The 18,019-nt window shown below is 31.8% G+C and overlaps 1 protein-coding gene across 35 annotated transcripts in view; it reads right to left on the bottom strand.

The window, feature by feature from the left end:
* The window catches only part of RIMS2 (regulating synaptic membrane exocytosis 2), a 342,905-nt gene that overhangs the window by 160,690 nt on the left and 164,196 nt on the right, over positions 1-18,019 (bottom strand). For all 35 annotated transcript variants that reach the window (XM_036338001.1, XM_036338008.1, XM_036338005.1 and 32 more), the window contains 6 exons: positions 14,355-14,485; positions 11,958-12,129; positions 9,734-9,887; positions 7,020-7,088; positions 5,286-5,442; positions 3,703-3,819 (listed from right to left, as the gene is read on the bottom strand). In XM_036338001.1, the coding sequence (XP_036193894.1) occupies positions 3,703-3,819; positions 5,286-5,442; positions 7,020-7,088; positions 9,734-9,887; positions 11,958-12,129; positions 14,355-14,485 (800 nt within the window). The remainder of the gene's footprint in view (positions 1-3,702; positions 3,820-5,285; positions 5,443-7,019; positions 7,089-9,733; positions 9,888-11,957; positions 12,130-14,354; positions 14,486-18,019) is intronic.

Raw genomic sequence — 18,019 nt, 5'->3', positions numbered from 1 at the left:
TGTGGGCCTACTAAGAGACTGCTTACATTCCTGACCGTATGCTGGAGCTTTGAATCAACGTCTGTGGCCACCACCAGAAGTCACAGCATCCTTCTTATGCCTGAACTTTCAGGACTGTTTCCCACAACCAATCAAAAGCAGTAAATATCACTTCCTGACTGACTGTGCGCCTATCCTAGAACTGCCCCACTCCACTTCCTCCTACCCCTTTATCTGTAGCCAATGTAAGTTCTTTCAAGACAACTTTCATCCTTCTTCTTCAAAACATAAAACCATCTGTTAATTCCAGGACAGCGAATGTGTTTGTTTGTTCTACCTCGACATGCTGCTGCTAGCTTGGACTGCACACTGCAGGACCTAGTCCGTTTCTGGATAGCATTTGGCTCAGTAAACCTTTTCTTTCAGAGATTTTGGCGACCAAAGTTTTTTGTTTGTTTAACTCCATGTACCCAAAATATTCTGGCCTCTAGGATAAACAAAATTCTGACTGCAGGATATCACTGACGTGTTACAGAAATATTATCTAGTACTCCATACTTATTCTAATAGTAAATTAAGTCATGTAAACACATAAGCTCTTAAAATAATTTCTAACACTAAAGCTACATAGTTTTTCCCAGGAAAATTATGTTCCTAGTTGTAGCAGTTAACACAATTTACTATAGAAGCAATGATACAAAAAGTAATAGGGGATAGAGAGGCAGATGAAAGGTGCCCTTTGCAATTCATCATTTCAGCTAATACCCCTGCACTCAAGTCTCTAAATTATTCGTAAAGAACTTATTTTCTTTTCAAAACAAAATAGAATTTTGACTAAGGACAAAAGAATACGAGGTGCAGGGCACTAAAGATCAAATCAAATTTTGATATATGATTTTTTTATGTTACCTATATATCTCCTTCTTATACCACTTAGTTTAACCAGATGCTATAAATGAATATCATATAGCATCATTTCTAACCCAATATACTGATGTAAAAGCCATTATCTTCCTGCATAACTTTCCAACATGCCCCCAAGTCCTTCCTCCTTCGTACTGGCTCTTCCGAACGCACATGTGTGTTCTGCCCCTGTATCTCTGTTCTTGTTCTCACCAGGATAAACGTGCTTAGTTTTCAAGGTCCAATTCATGTTCTACATTCTCTACATAGCTTTTTAAAAAAACATATGAATTGACTGATTTCCCTTCTTTCTGCTTAATCGATAAGCCCATAAAAATGTAAACTATTTGAAAGACAAAGGGTACTTTAAACATGCTAAGGAGTAAGGCACATTTTCCAAGTATATACTATGCAACTGGAGGCACTGTGTCATTCAGTAGGCACAACAATTGGTACTACAATTGGTACTACTATTATAATTATATAGGTGAGGAAATTGAATTCCAAAGAGGTTAATTTCCCCAAAGATACACAGTTAGCAAGTGTAAAAAGCCTAAATTCAAACCCAATGCCCTTTGGTTTCAAATACCATGACAAAGTATTCAATAAAACACTGTCCTAGTCCACTGCATCAACCCTTACTGACAAGAAAGGTTAACACACCATGCAAAATACCTAAATTTACTTAATATTTCAAAGGAAATTTTCTTTTAGACTTTTTAATCAACCATGTGATTGCCCCGATAAAATGCTTTTGATGAATATTCACTGTAAGAGTTCTAAAGTACTCTTACCAATTAAATAATACATAAAAATTACAATGTTTTTACATTCATTCTATTAGAACCCATTTTTTAATATTATGATAGAGTACATGGATAATACTGTAGTTTTGATTCCTTGTGTTAATAAATAATGGTTGCACAGATAACTCAAAAATAATATATTACAAATGGTTTTATAGTCCTACTTGAATGATATTCTATTTTACTTATTTCAAAAAGGATTTAAAACAGTTCATAATTAACAATAATTATGATCTAGTAATAATATATGGCACTCCAAGAGAGTAATAAAACCACATAGATCAATTTCTCCAAACCTTTGAATTAGTTGAAAATTTTTGCTAAACTAGAAGACTATTAAAGTTATAAAGTAAACAAGAAAAATAACATTTCAATTATGACTATGTCAGGTAATAACCAAGGCTAAGTCAAATTTTTTGCCATTAACATTAGGGCCATTTGCCGTAAAATATTACTAAAATATTATATGTTCGCATGATAGTGACACCTTTTGTGTGTGAGTATAATTCTAGAGGCTAATTTTATTCCATCCTTCTTTGCAAGATTTAGACCATATTGTCTTCAGAGAAAATATCAAGTCCATTTTTAATTATAAGAACTTAACATAAACTTGAAGGATTTCAAGTTATTTCAGACTTTTTTGTCCCCTCATTTCCTTGAATCACTATATAGTTTACAGAAATAATCAAACACATTAAAATTTTATTACATGACAAAAGTAATCATTCACACACCCTCATAGGACTCCTTCCAACTCCTAATCATGCCAACATAGTTTATCTTTCATTCACTCTTATTGTACTTATAAACATAAATTTTTATAGGTAGCATACCTATAGTTACACCTAAAGACCTAAAAAAACTATGAAAAAGCCAAACAAATAAAAGTAATATACTACACTAACTTTCATTCAACACTGATAAAGACTTTAATTTAATAACTTCTTAATTTCTTCTTAGGTCTCAGACTCAAAAGCCAATACTTGCTTTACTCTATTAAAGAAAACATGTGCTAAAAAACAATGAAATTACAAGCATGAATTGAATATATAACCCTGTATGTAGACATAACAAATTTATGGATATTGACAGATACAGCTCATATTAGTTGATTTAAATCCCCCAAGTATTCCTACAAAAATTAGTTTAGGATGCATACAAAAGGACTTCTGAGTTCCCTTGTTATTTTATCACAACATTCATTGAATGGTAAATTACGTTTTCTTATTTCAAACCCATTTGATAGTTTGGGGGAAATAGCATAGCATTTTTTATTTTATAAACAACAAACCATGAATTAGAGTTAATCACTTTGCCTAATTAAAAAATGAGTAGTAATTAATGTATTAATTGATTCCAAGTATGTCACCTTTAATAGAGCAAATTCAGAGAATTCTTCCAAATACAGCAATCAACAGCATGATTCTTTACGACGCTTAAAAAGTTTGCTGAAGCCAGAGGAAGAACCTCTTCAGGAATCAGCTTTTGTGTTTCCTAAACAAACCAGACTTATCTCATATACAAAAGTAGATATAAAAGTATATAAAAGTATATATACTTATAATATATACACTTTTATATATATATGTATATATACAAGTATATAAAAGTCACATTGATTTCCCTATGAATGTAACCGACTAAAATCTACTGCCTCATGGAAGTGTTTTTATAGATAATAATTAAAAGGTAAAAGTAATAAAACACCTCATTTTCATTATGACTATCATTATAACCTCATGTGCAAATTGACTCACTTACTAATTTGATTTAACGAAGGCCCAGAATTGCAAGAGCAAGATGATTTATTTTTTCTTACTAAAGAAACTATTGTGTTTTGTTTTGTTTTAGTTTTTGTTTTTTTTTAATGATGTGGGGGTCATAAGAATGAATGTAGGCATTGTGAAGAAAACATAGGGTTTAAGAAATTTCAGAATGAAAACATTTAATAGCAACCCCTTTTTCCTGAAGGCAGCGATTATAATAAGTTAGAAGAGTGTTTAATCATATTCACCTGTCTCTGTCGGGAGAATAATGGTCATCCACGACACGATGTCTATCCATTCGGCTAATGGTGTTATAATGGCCAGTAGTAGAGCGTGTCCCTCGAAGTCCCTGGTCCACATTCCGACTGAAATAGCAAGATCCATTAAATATGTTAAAATCATAATCATGTACTATACTGACAAATGAGGCTTATTAATAAATACAGTAGAAAAAGACAAACATTACTATCATGTCAAGTCCAAGGTATTTGTTTTGTTTTAACTAATTAGTTGTACCTCTGGCTAATGGTATACATGTCCACTGGAGGTTGACAGTGAAGTTAGGAGATTAGTTCTAGAACAGAGATATGACATAAAATCAAGATACTATCGATAAGGATAGCGATAGCTATTAATATATGACTCTGAGATCTCTAGTAGTGATATTCAATGATACAAAAATACTGCCAGAAAAATTGATCAGTGTGGAGAAAATGAGTTCAGCATGTTGCTTATAGATAATATATTGCCAGATCCTATTTTAGGGGTAATGATTCTTTTAAAAAACCTAAACTGAAATATTTCTAATTGATCATGATGATTTTTTAAGCTACTATTCTTGGTCTGGATCATTTATTTCCTTTTCATGATAGAATAAGCCTTTTATATAAGCTCCTAATCATATCACTCTATTGAGAAGTCGACCACATTTAAAAATTTACTTTTCAGAAAACTCAATAATTTTAGTTTCACTGACAAACTTAGTTAACTCAACATCTTCAAACATTTTAGACTATGTTTATGAAGTTAATATATTACATTTCCTTTTCAATTTCTTCAATGTCTAAACTTAAGTAAACATTTTAAGTACTTAATATCCTTATAAATTAAATAAGGTAAATTTATAAATACAAACCTCAAGTTCTCTTAGATGGTTCATACCATGCTTCAAATTAAGATTATGATTAAAAATTCCAAGTCTAAAATTAACTCAATTATTCATTTATAAGGGGAGCTATAATGTTCAAATTTTAAAATTCAAAAGATTTCAAATTTCTTCAATATCAAGTATGTAAGTTGTGAATTATGCACATATTTATTAATGGCAAGCATATTATTTCCAGGGCTCTAACTCTATTAAGCCTTTCAGTACTTACCTGGACTGATCAGAGTTTTCCACGAGGCGTAAGACCTGGAGCTACAGATTTACTAAGCCACCCTTCTCTTTAACTCTTCGCATGATGGTTCCTAACTTTAAAGTACCATCATATGTTTATTTTTTCCTGTTCCTTAAGTTATCAATATCTCTACCATTTATGAGTATAGTAAGTTGGTCATAACTACATCTGCTCAATATTGATAAGTGATTTCAAGCTGGATCCTATTTATAATTTTGAACACTTCCAATTAAACAAGATCTGGGTCTTCCAAAGTCATGAAGTAGACTATTTTTTATTTTACTTTCATTATGTAGGTTATCCAATAGCATCTTTGTTTATCCTGAAGTAACTTTTTCCACAAGAATTTATTATCTTTAGAGGTTATTCATGGTATTTTACCATAAGAAGGCTTGTAATACCATCCTACAAATAAAATGTGTATGCTCTCTTACCTTTGTGGAGGAGGGACACTGGGTGACCATGATCTAGTCCTTCCTATAACATCTACTCGGTGAGGAGACCCTGATGGTGAACAGTGGTTGGATGACATTACTTGTTCTGGCACTGATAATGTTGAGCTTTGAAGATCTCGACCATTGTGTCGATAATCTAAAGGTGGAAAGATTAAGATGACAGTTACCTACACACTAAGTCCTTTTGTATTTTCTACTTTACTGAAAAACATAAAATGCTGGTGAAGCTGAAGCCTTTGAATATTGTAAAGGTATAGTATAATACTAAGACATAATAATACTTTGTAAACACTTAAAAAAGAATGACAAATATTCAAATACATTCCTCAACGGATTATTAAATGATTCACTATTATACTCTTTACATAGGCAGAAAGAAAAATGTAGAAGCAAGGATGATTTTTCTGATGTTGAAAAATAAGGAACCCAGGGCAAATACTTTGAATTATTCAGGTTTTCTAAACACTATTCAGTAATAGAAAAGAAGAAAAAATATAGACAGTATTAACCCAAATAATGAAAAGATACTTATAAATTTCTTTTTTAAAAATACACTTCCTTTAACAGAATGGAAAAATAATAAAATGATCATACTTTCGCCATTCTGAAAATAGAAAATGAAAGAATTGAGATATACCAAAAATGGCATCAAGATGAAGAAGTTCAAAACCTGAAGGAAATTTTTTAGGATAAAGAAAACTGGAAAAATCAATTATTAAAGGAATAGAATACAATTGGGGAGAAAATTGTTATTATTCCCAAGCAAGAAACTATGAGAAATATTTTTCAAAGCCATTTTATTAAGGTTTAATTCACAAACCATAAAACATGTAAATTATTTTTGGCAGTTTTAGTAAATTAATATATTATTCACCCTTAGTGCAAAAATAAAAACTAAAAGATAGCCATGGAATTTTTAAAAAGTAACAGGTAACCTGATAGCATGGTAACTGATGCAACTCTAACAGAAATTGCCAAAGAAAAATTCTTATCAATAACTGATGCAACTGTAGCATGTTTTACATGCAATAGAACTCATTTTGTTCAAGGTAAAATTAGTCGTACCCTTGAAATTTGTTAGGTTAATTTACCTTCAAGAAGAAGAGAAACATTTTTATAATATTAATGAGTATAGTGTGATGTGTTTTTTTCCCAGAATTTATTTATTTTTAAAGGGCTACTTACCTAAATTTTAAATAATCCGATAATTTATAATAATGAATTAGCAAATATTTTAAACGATAATGCCATAAGTTCAAAAGTAGCTGCAGCTGATACTTAACTAACACAACAACAATGAAAAAAAGAATTCAAAATACATATTCTAGTATTTGACATATTTGGGTATGTTGGTGATCTCAAAAAGGTTTTCTTCTCTTTCACAGTGTTAGCACAGTATGTAAAGAAGTTTTAATTATACAATAATTCCTCAAAATTACAGAGAAATCCATATTATTTAGTGGTTTAAAAAAGGAAATTAGTAAGAATTCACTTATCTAAAATATTTCCACATGAATATTCAATCTAACAATTGGTGCAGGTGTTCCAGCAATAAGAACTAATCAGGAGTTTAAATTGCCATAAGGTTCTTTTTGGTGAGATGAGGAGGCAAGTTATTTCTTTCTCATTTTATCAGTCTATCTATCTATCTATTGGTAAATAATGATGAATTTACTCTTCCTTCTTATTATGAAATATTTCTGAAATTCTTACCTGACACCACACCAATTCCATCATCACAGTCATAGTCAGAGATTTCACTGTCACTTATTCTCTTTGATCCTACAAAGCAAACAGCAATAATCAAAATTGGTAATTACTAAGGAAAAAATAATAATCTCTCACCAACCTGAAAAATCAATGGAAGGATTTTGAATGGAATTTGAGAATAAGAAATAGAGAGAGAAGGAAAGTCACATGAGTTCACAAACATATTTTACACATATTTCATGATGTAGGTATGTTATTCTTGAAATGTGTAAGATAAAGCTCTCAAACAGTTTAAAGCTTAAAATAATATTAAATATCAAATGATGTATGTAAGTGATGTGATATTGATTGACAAAATGTACTGGAGAAAAAGTTAGTCAAAATAGCTAAGTTAAGTCTTTAGATGCTTTTAGACCAAGGCACTTGAATTTAGGTAAATTTTAAAACATAAACAACATGTTCTTCCAAAATCATTCACGTGTCTTTTTCTAACAGGACTGTCTAATAAATTAAGTATACCCAATTATTTAATTTCCACACTCATGGAGAGAAAACATAATTTAAGACATCTCAAACATCCCTTTGTAACTATTAGTTTAGCTGTTTATTGCTTTGAGAAGAAAATTTGAAATAAATCATTCACAAACTGACAAATACATCTAAATTGTGAATTGTGTCATGTTTTCTAAGAAATAGGCTAAGACAGAACAATAAAAATTATTATGAATCAGGAGCTCCATATATATGTTTTATTGCAAAACAAACCCCTAACAAAATGTTAAAATGTTTATCATGCTTGGCAAAAATTGCATTGATAATGAACTAAGTAGAACTTCAATGGCTAAAGCAGATTATCTTCATGTGAATTAGAAAATATATCACATATTTAAACATGTTACATTTTATTTTTAACATATATATTCTCTACATGAGTCTCAGCAAAAGGCACACCTGACACGATAGAATCATTCATTAAAATATTTAATAAAAGGAGAAAACATATAATGATAAATAAAAACAGTATTGCTATTTCAAAAAATGACTTATTTGGTCTACTTACATTTTGTTATTCATTAAATAGACTAAACTCACTTATCAGAAAATAAATGCTTTCCTGTAGGTTTATAAAACATTGAGATCTCACATTGTCTAAGATGTTTAAAATAGCAATATTTGAACATTCTAGGAATGCCCTCCAATATTAGAAATACCCTACAAACTTTTTTTCTTGTTTTGCTTGTTACAATCCCTGCCCTCTTAGGACAGGAAGTCTTTGTTGCCAGGAACTGCATTCTTGTTTTTTTCCTTCGAATGGTTAGGTAGAAGAAAAAGATCTGAGATCATGTGGTCTCACTGAATGAATTCACTATTTTCCTTCTAAATTCTCATGTGATTAAACTTTAGACCCAATCAAATCTGAGGCTGTTATAGCTCCAATTGACATGCAAATTAGAATCATCTGATGACATCCTAACAGACTGGGCACATAAGGGCTTATCCAGTGGTCGGCAAACTCATTCGTCAACAGATCCAAATGTCAACAGTACAATAATTGAAATTTCTTTTGAGAGCCAAATTTTTTAAACTTAAACTATATAGGTAGGTACATTGTTATTAACTTAATTAGGGTACTCCTAAGGCTTAGGAAGAGCTACACTCAAGGGGCCAAAGAGCCGCATTTTGCCGACCACGGGATACAATTAGGACATACATTCTAAACAGACTCAGAAGAGAGGCGGTATAACACAGATGAAGTTATTGAGAGATTAAAGGAGAACAGTGTAACGATGATTACTTTAATATGCCAGGTATAATACAGAGCATAAAGATTACATGATTCTAATATTGGTTAAGAATCAGATCTGCCCCTGATATAAGATACTAATGACACCAGTAAAAAATATCTAGAGGTCTGTATATGTATATGTAATTGCCATACAAGAGAAAGAAATTCAATTGGGTAGACAATTAAAAGAAATATTGGCCCCAAATACACACAAATAGCTGAAATCCTGAAAAACTTAATTGTGAAATCATGTCTCTTTTATCTTACACCTAGCAACAGCATCATTTTGGTTTTGTCTCAATAATCTGTTTCCATTCACTCTTCTTTGAAGACCGGTAATGGGCTGAATGAAAGTATAATAGGTATGATGTTTTCTATTTTAAAAAGTGAAAGGGTGATAATATCACATTTTACTAAGTAAATAATTATTTGAGAATTTTAAAAGGTGAATCTAGTTGTTATGAGACAAAGAATGAAGTATCAAATTAAAGAAAACTCTAACTGAACTTTTGCAGTTCAAATGTTATGAAAATAGTTAATATCAAATAATAAATTTATAAATGATTTCTGTCATGTTAAAAAAGAAGATTTTTACCTTAAGATGCTACACAACTGTAACTGAAAACAATAAAGAATATAAAATAATAAAGAGTTAACATCCAAATACACTTTTCAAACTAATGTTTCAGGAAAGTAATGAATAACATTACTCATCAATGAATCAAAAATAACTTTCATTCAGAGTCAGACTATACATCCTACACATAGGTATAACCTCATTTTAGTGTATCAAACAATTAAAGGTTTCAATAACAGCTATGAAAGAACTGAGATACCTGTTAATACCCATAAAGATATCTTCAAATTCCATGTCATATCTATCATTCAAGATAATTCAATAAAGATATGATAAATTTTACTGAAAACTTACTTTGCAACCTCCGTGTTGGGCTCTCTCCATGGAGCTGCCTTCGGGGCATGTATGGAGAAGGATGGGGAAGTGGGAAGGAAGAGACATCATGGGTCTGAAGTTTGTACCAATGTGGCTCATCATCTAACAATGCTGTTTCTAATTCAATTAAAATCTACAAAGCCAAGAGACAACAGAACGTTATAGACCAATAATACAGAAACTCTCTTAAAATATAATAGTAATGCTATTAGATCAAAAGCAAAGTCATGTTGCAAAGTTATTCATATGTTTTCATAATAAATAAGATAAATATTTATAACTTCTTAATTATTTAAAAGTTTTAAATATCTAAGATATTTACATTTATTTCGACTAACCACTTACTAGATAGAGGCTGTTGAATTTGCTATGACAGAAATAACACCTATTATTAAAAGTCTCTAATAATACTAGCGTATTTTGTCATTTAAAAAGCAATTTCATTCATTAATTTAGCCTTTTCATAAATTCTAAACGGAGAGAGAAAACCAAATTAGAAGTGTCTAATGGGTACTAAAAACCATGTTATGCGTTGCCTACATTTTCTGGGGGTAAAACAACCTACTAGCTTGGTCTTGTTATTCAACTCTTACAGAAAAGGATATCAAGGCTAAAAAAGGTTTAAAAGAGCTTGTCTCAGCTCGCATCAGCTGGTAAGTGAAAGAGGTAAAATATAAACCAAATAAATCTCTGTTCAATATACGCTGCTAAAGATTCATAACAGGAACATTTGATTTTTAAAAATGAAACATACTATAATATGCATTTTAAAATATAAATGTTCAATAAATTTTAACAGGAAACTAGTTCAAAGAAATAAATAAGTCCTTTTATTTTCTTTTAGAGTCAGGTACAAATACGACAGCATTTATGCTTAGGAACATGAGAACTGCTATTTAGTGATAAATCACTATTTAGCTATGGGACGTAACAAGGCAAAATAGCTAAGTTCTTTTGTTCTTCCCAAATTTTCCCTGGTCATTTTCAACGTGATAGGCCCTATATTCCAAATTCTGGCACATACACATACACTTACTTAATCCTCACAGTAACTCCTAGCATTCCTACTTGGTTGAAGAGGAAACTGAAAGAGAAATATATTTAATAACTTGCTCAAGGACACAGGCTAGGAAGCAGAAGTGCCGCAACTGCAAGACCCAGACAGCTGTCCTGACAACTATGTCACCCTTCTTCCTAGCTGGCTTACTACTCTTTGATTACTTCACTACTGACATTCGTTTAATATTTCTGTAGGTTGTTGGTTTTCCCAGGAGTTTACCATTTTATTTACTCAGGAAAACGAATCACGTTGAAAAGTGCGGAAAGCAGGTAATAGTGTGTATGAACACGCTATTAAGCTGAAGAACTGCCTCTCATCTTGCCCCTCTCCAATTAATTAATTCTCCACATTGCACTAAAACATTTTTCTCAAGTCCAATGCAATCAAGCCATTCTCTTTTTAAAATCTACCACGGGTTCCCATGACCCACAGGATAAAATCCAATCTTTTTAATGTGACGGATTAAGGGACACATTCCGGTGCCAGTTTAACCTTCAAGTCTCACTTCTCACCACGTTCCCTTCCAGCTTCAGGGCAGCTGTCAAGACCCCCTCAACTCTAGTGTCTTGTTATTCCCCCTCCAGAAATTTCACTCCCCTGGACCCTGCTACATTCTGCTTTCTCTGTGGAGCGTTCCCTGGACCACTTTTCCCTCCTGTGCACAGCAAGTATGTACATATTCCTATTGCATTACTCTGTAACAGCATTTGCCATACTGTTTTATAATTGCCTATTCACTCATCTGTAGCCCCAGTGGCTTATAAATTCCTTCAAGGAAGTAACATGCTGGATTCACCTTGGAAGCATGAGAGCCTAGCATATTACAGGTATATTACAAAACTTAAGCACAATCCAGGACAAAATGACTGAACTAAAAACAGTACGACTGGTTGAGTAAACTAAATTGATATGCACACATTATAAAACAGCAATATATATATTTGTGAAACTTTCATCATTCAACAATGAAACGTAAGAATACAATAAGAATAAACATGTAAATATTGTCACAGAGTATTTAGAACCATTGTTTTTTGTGACATCAATAAGTTCTGTCTTAAAGCAGTAGCTAAATTGATTCCATCAAAACATAAATTGTTACTGGCAGTCAAATTAAAGAATATATTAGGGGATGACACATACCTCTCCTAAGAATTCACTTTCTTCCTCTCGAACCCGAGCTTGATCCCAAAGGGTAATCTCCAGCATTCGCTCCCGAAATTCTCTGCGGTGAACTGGAGAATAAATGAATGTTTGGTTCCACTTGGGTTCCAACGTTTTCTTTACAGTTTTCGTTCTTCTTTTGTTTTTATCGCTATGAAAAAATTAGAATATATGAACTTATATAAAACTTTATTTTAAATTTGCCATACAATTATTAATGTAAAATTTCTCAGGAAAGAGGTCAAGTAAAGTTTTGTCACAAATTTATTAAAAATTGCAAATGTTGTAATCTTTAAAATTACTATTAACATTTTTAAGTTGTATAGTTATATCACTTATGTGTATTGCCTTAATAATAGCAACATTTCAATAAGTTTGAAAATTTTCCATGAGATAATTGAATACTTTATCTTTCTCAAAATCTAAATAAGACTACTGAATCTTATTCCTAAGTTTTTTTTTAACATATTGCCCAATTAGAAACCTTCCAAATGCTAATTAACCAAAAACTCTTCATATACTATTCACTTAAACTGCCAGAGTCTCAACTGACCAAAAACTCTAGTAAATTGTGATGTTCACCACTTCACTGTGATAGTTTTCTCTCACTCCAGTCCTTCTAAAATTTTAACTAATATTTTAAAGCATCTACTTATATTCCATCCATTAAAGAATGAATTATCAAACTCTGTCAAGAGACAAAGTTCCTTCCATGAAAAACAGTAAGAAAGCATTTATTTAGTGGGAGCCTTGCTATCTAATTCAAGAATGGTCTATATACTACGATCTGAAAGGGAATAGAAGCAGCAGCCTTGACTTCCTCCTAAGGAGTGAAGAAAGCTCTCAAAGAATGGCTATTTCAGAAGGGATTTCTTCTGTACTGGGTGGGAGGGAGACTAGATAATCTCTGACGTTCTTTGCAAACCCGGCAGATATGATTACAACTTAATAAGGCAACCTGAAGTTTAACCTAGATTTAACACTCTCGTCATGGATGTCCTCTTCCTCCATTGCAGTTCAAAGGGTCTCCCTGTCCAAAAGACAACCTAAGTTGTTAGAGAGCAACTATCCTCAAGCAAACTTTGTAAAATAAAGTGAGATAGCAAATAACTTCTGACAATTTTAGAAACTGTCCCCCCTTGACATATTTTCTGAGAAATTTCTATGACAACTTTCACTTCAAAATGTGCATCACAGCCCTGGCTGGTTTGGCTCAATGGGTAGAGCATCAGCCTGCAGACTGAAGGGTCCAGGTTCAATTTCGGCCAAGGGCACATGCTTCAGTTGCGGACTTGATCCCCAGTAGGGGGCGTGCAAGAGGCAGCCAATCAATGATTCTCTCTCATCATTGATGTTTCTATCTCTCTCTCCCTTTCCCTGCCTCTCTAAAATCAATAAAGTATATTTTTTAAAGAAAAAAATGTGTATCATAAAATGTCAGGCCTTTCTTAATTCTTTCATCCTTTTCATCTTTTTCTCGGCTGAAATTGTTCTTCAGAGGGTACTCTGGCACCCAACTCAACCTGGATGGCCTAAGCTAAGTAAATGAGGGCCGCAAAGTGTAGAAACACATTTAATAAGATCACGCTGTGCCCAGTCATTTCCAACCGGAGAGAAAGGAGAGACCTTGAGGACAGCCTGCCCTGAAGCAGGATGCAGAACAGACGCGGGAGGGTAACTGGGCATTTACTGTTTTCTCTTTCCATGATGTTACTGAATAATCTCTCTTATTGCTCATGTGCCTGAAATTGACGGTGATTAGCAGATAATTTTTGATAAGTTTTTTCTTCAATCCTAATTATTTAAATCAGGGTAGAACATCACTTATGTTGATTAGCAAGGACACACACATGATGACACTTGAAGAAGCTGATTCTGTGCCAAACAGTAAATTTCCTTGATTACATGGGGTGATGAAATAAAAAGTACACTCATTAATTTTACAGAATTTAAATAAATAGTATCTTTGCAAGAGAAGATAGAAATTATAGAGGAATACGTACGATGAGTAGTACCTTTTAGAACCATTTTTAGCGTTTGCCTCTGCAGTGTGTTTGAAAATACAATTTATTTAAAGGAGGCAAATTTTTAGTAATTTTGATAAACAAAAACATATTATTTAAGAAATAATCCACACAACCAGAAATAAATACGCAATAAAATAATAGATATTATAGACATTTGATATAAATTTTAAAAACAATCCCAAAGTATTTATTGCCACTATTTTGAATCCTAAGAATGATTATGCTTATGTTAAACTTCGTAAGTATCTGAAAGATATGATAAAAATAAATGATACAGAATAAAAACACTCATTGCTATTAACATTTCTCACTTACTTTCAAAAACATTTTTTTTATTTCCTATCCCTACCTTCTGTCTGGAAGAAAGTAAATTTTAACGTAAGGATTCCTTGGCCTCCCATCTTCCCTGGACGGGAGATCCTTTGCTCCCAAGATTGTAACTATGAGTTGGTGACCGACCTTGTCAAACCATAGTTTTATCTGAAAAGTAAAAATATTCATTGATCAGCTCAAACATTTACTACCTTCACATAATTTTTATGTCCCCATCTTCATTCACCACATTCTCTGACATTAATACTGGCAGAGAATATAAATTTCACTCAGTAAATTGCATTTAGTCAAAATAAAGGGATATGCTTTAATAACTTCACTGAATAGAGGAATTAATCCAAATATGTCGGCGTGATTCATAAATTACTTGGAATTTTCTTATGCTAATTTGATTGCTTATTAACATGCACATAATAAATATACTACCTTAACTAAGGACTTTCTATGCAATGATTGCTGAGTTTTATCTTTTATGCAAGAATCGCTGTAGTTCATTTTGGCTCCCCTACAATAGTGAGCTCAAATCAATGCTCAAAATGAACTCAATAGATAGTAACTTGTTTATATGGCATTCATAGGGAATGTTTAAGCACATGTTTTATGTAATTCCACAGCAGAAGACATTTCAAGGATTATAATCACCAGTAAATTACTAGTAGCTTTAGTCAATAGACTCCTTACGTTTGTATTTAAAACTATAATAAAGTCACGTCTTTAAATTTTTCTTCAACATAAAGTCTCTTTTTTTTTGTTTGTGATGTAAATGTAGCACATTCTTAGGAAATAAGAGTAGATTTTTTAATTTGAGATGTGGAAATGTGAGTAATTTCCCTATGCCTTAATTAGGAATTGGAACTTCAGATCCAGCTGCAGAATTAATTTGATGTAACTATTGTCACCTCCCACACACGTACCTCACACTCTCACACCTAGCTAGCTGATTCTACTGTGTGAAGATCTATAACTGTGGCTCTGACCCACAAATTGGTTCAGAACTCAACTGATACTATCTTGAAATTGATATTGAATCAAAAATTTTAAATTTGGGAATAAAATATATTTATAGAATCTTTATTTTACAGTTTATACATTTTATGGTATAGATATGTTAGTTATTGAATTTTTCCTTTCACCTGAATATGCATTTTGCAGTCATTTAAAAGCTTAAATATACACATCTAATGTCAGTCCTTCCTTCTCTTCTCTAAAGTGGACAGTCAGGGCTGGGCCAAGCTAACAGGGCTTGCTGACTCCCTCGCTTTGTATTTTAGGGACTGAGAAGCTGCGCAGGGAAGAGGAAGACAGATGGCCCAGAAGAGTATATAAAATTATTTACATGTTTTCCTTTCTTTGTCAAATAGAATCAGCCCTCTTATAGAACTACAGAAGAAATATTTAAATTTTTAAAATTGTAATTACTACTCTCTTAGTTGTGTTAAGTCCTTGTTTAATGCAGGTGTTATCTTGCTGCTGTGTTATAAAAAGTTTTCATAACAGAACTGTTCCGTTTAAACAGACCAGCTAATCTGTGGTCCACAAACCTCCTGCATCAGGGTTATCTGGTTTATTTGTGAAGAAGCTAAAAATTCCTGTGGCCCACCTCTCACCTAGTGAATCAGAATAGGGTCCAGGAATTACCATTTTAACAAAGTCCTCCAATTCCCACGGACATTACAGTTTGAGAACCATGGCTTTAGATTATGGGATCAACCTGAAAGAAAAGCCTCTAACATTTGAATGGAGAAAAAAGTTGACATATTTGCTTGCCTAACAATATCAGAACATAGATACAGATGAGGGTAAGTGGGGGAAAGACTAAGTTGTTCCGGAAAAAGACATGAAGGGAAAACAAAGCAAAAAGGTAAGAAATGAGTGTCTTGTGTATGACATGAACAGATGTCTGCAGATAGCATGCATCATGGTTCCTCTAAAATGTGTGATCAAAACCAGATTAATTTCTGATATTCTCTATTGTCTATAGAAACAAAAAAGCCAATTGCTTTATTTTTCTATGATATTAAAAATTCAATATTAGACACCTTAAGGAGAAAAAAAACACTAAAAAGCTAAAAAAAATTTTCCAATAAACTTTACACTTAAGAAACAAAGAAACAATGATGATTATTAGACTAAGCTCATTTCTGTGAGTGTTTTTTTTTTAAGGATTGAGACTAAGCACTTGAAGCCATCGCCACAGGCAATACTTTTACTCCTTTGAAATCATTAAAGCTAAACATCTGAGATATATATTTTGAATGTCTGATAAAGAGTATTCTTTTTCGATTTTCTTATGCCATGGAAAATTATAGCACTTTTTATTAATACTCATTTTTATACAAATATTAGGCATATAACTTTCATATTTTTATACTATGTAAGAACTTATTGAATTCAACGTTACAAGTATATAAATGTTTAAATATATAGATATGAAACAGGCACATTTTAATTTTAATGATTTTTTATCAAAATTACACTTTTTAATAAACTCTCTTAAACTGGGCATTTGATCAATAGCTCCAATTTTCATTTTATATTACAGGACTTGCATTGAGGTTTTTAATATATATCCAGTTCACATTATCAAAATATAATCATTTTATTAGCTAGATTATTTTATCTCATTTTGAAATTCTTTATCTGTGCTTTTTAAATGAATGGTTAGTATATCTGTTGGTTCTCCAAAACATAACAAATGTATTTCACAAGTCTAAATATGACATATGTCTTTATATTTACTTCATTTTTATTAATAAAACTCTTGGTATTATTCTAATTGTTTTTAACATAATTATCATTCCAGCTTAACCATGTAACCATTTTTAAACTTCCTAAGCAGAACCTGAGTAGCACAAGTAAATATTTTATACTATATAATATTAACTAGAACAATTTTAATTTTAAATATTTAAACTAAATTGGTATTACTCAAAACCAGCAATAACAATAAAAAAAAAATACATGCAGCAAAGCAAGGGAAGCATACTAGTAATACTACCTTTTTAAAAAAACTATATTGATATTACTTTACCATATAAGGGTTTCCTAATGAAAAGAGGCAAACAACTTGTACCCAATTATTACAGAAAAATTAAATGAAATTACAATTACAAAATGTAAACAAAATAAGCCCAACACTTTTTAACTGGGAATTGTGATTTCGTTCTTTCAAAGTATTACACGTTCCAAATGTTGAACCTTATATATAATAGGCATAAAATTCATATTTTCAATAAGGTACAAATTTATTTGCCAATCTCCTCAAGGGGTTATTGTTTGGAAAATGCAAACAAATGTAGATGTTAAGTGACATAATGAATGATTTAAAGAGACAGCAACCTTGCGTAATAAAGGCAAATATCAACAGTTAAATTAGCTTTTTCTTTCGATGGTACATGCAGCAAAGCAAGGGATGCTGCATGCTTTGCTGTAAGGAGAGTGTACATTAAACGTCACTTTGTATCTATGACTTTTGGTGTTCAGTTCATCATATAAAATCACTAACAAAAATTGTCTCTTTAAATTTTTATTGTATTTTAATCCCCATGCAGAATCTTACAAGCCGGCTCATAAAATGATTTGAAAGTCAATAATATGACTTGGAGCAACATACCAAAACATGTTTTCCTACTACGCATTTTCCAAAAACATACAAATAAGGGTTAAAACACAGCTTTAGTT

Source organism: Myotis myotis, unplaced genomic scaffold (genome assembly GCF_014108235.1).
Source record: "Myotis myotis isolate mMyoMyo1 unplaced genomic scaffold, mMyoMyo1.p scaffold_m19_p_16, whole genome shotgun sequence".
In the NCBI taxonomy this organism is placed as follows: domain Eukaryota; kingdom Metazoa; phylum Chordata; class Mammalia; order Chiroptera; family Vespertilionidae; genus Myotis; species Myotis myotis.
The sequence above is the reverse complement of the archived record's forward strand: the minus strand, read 5'-3'. Positions and strand labels throughout refer to the sequence as shown.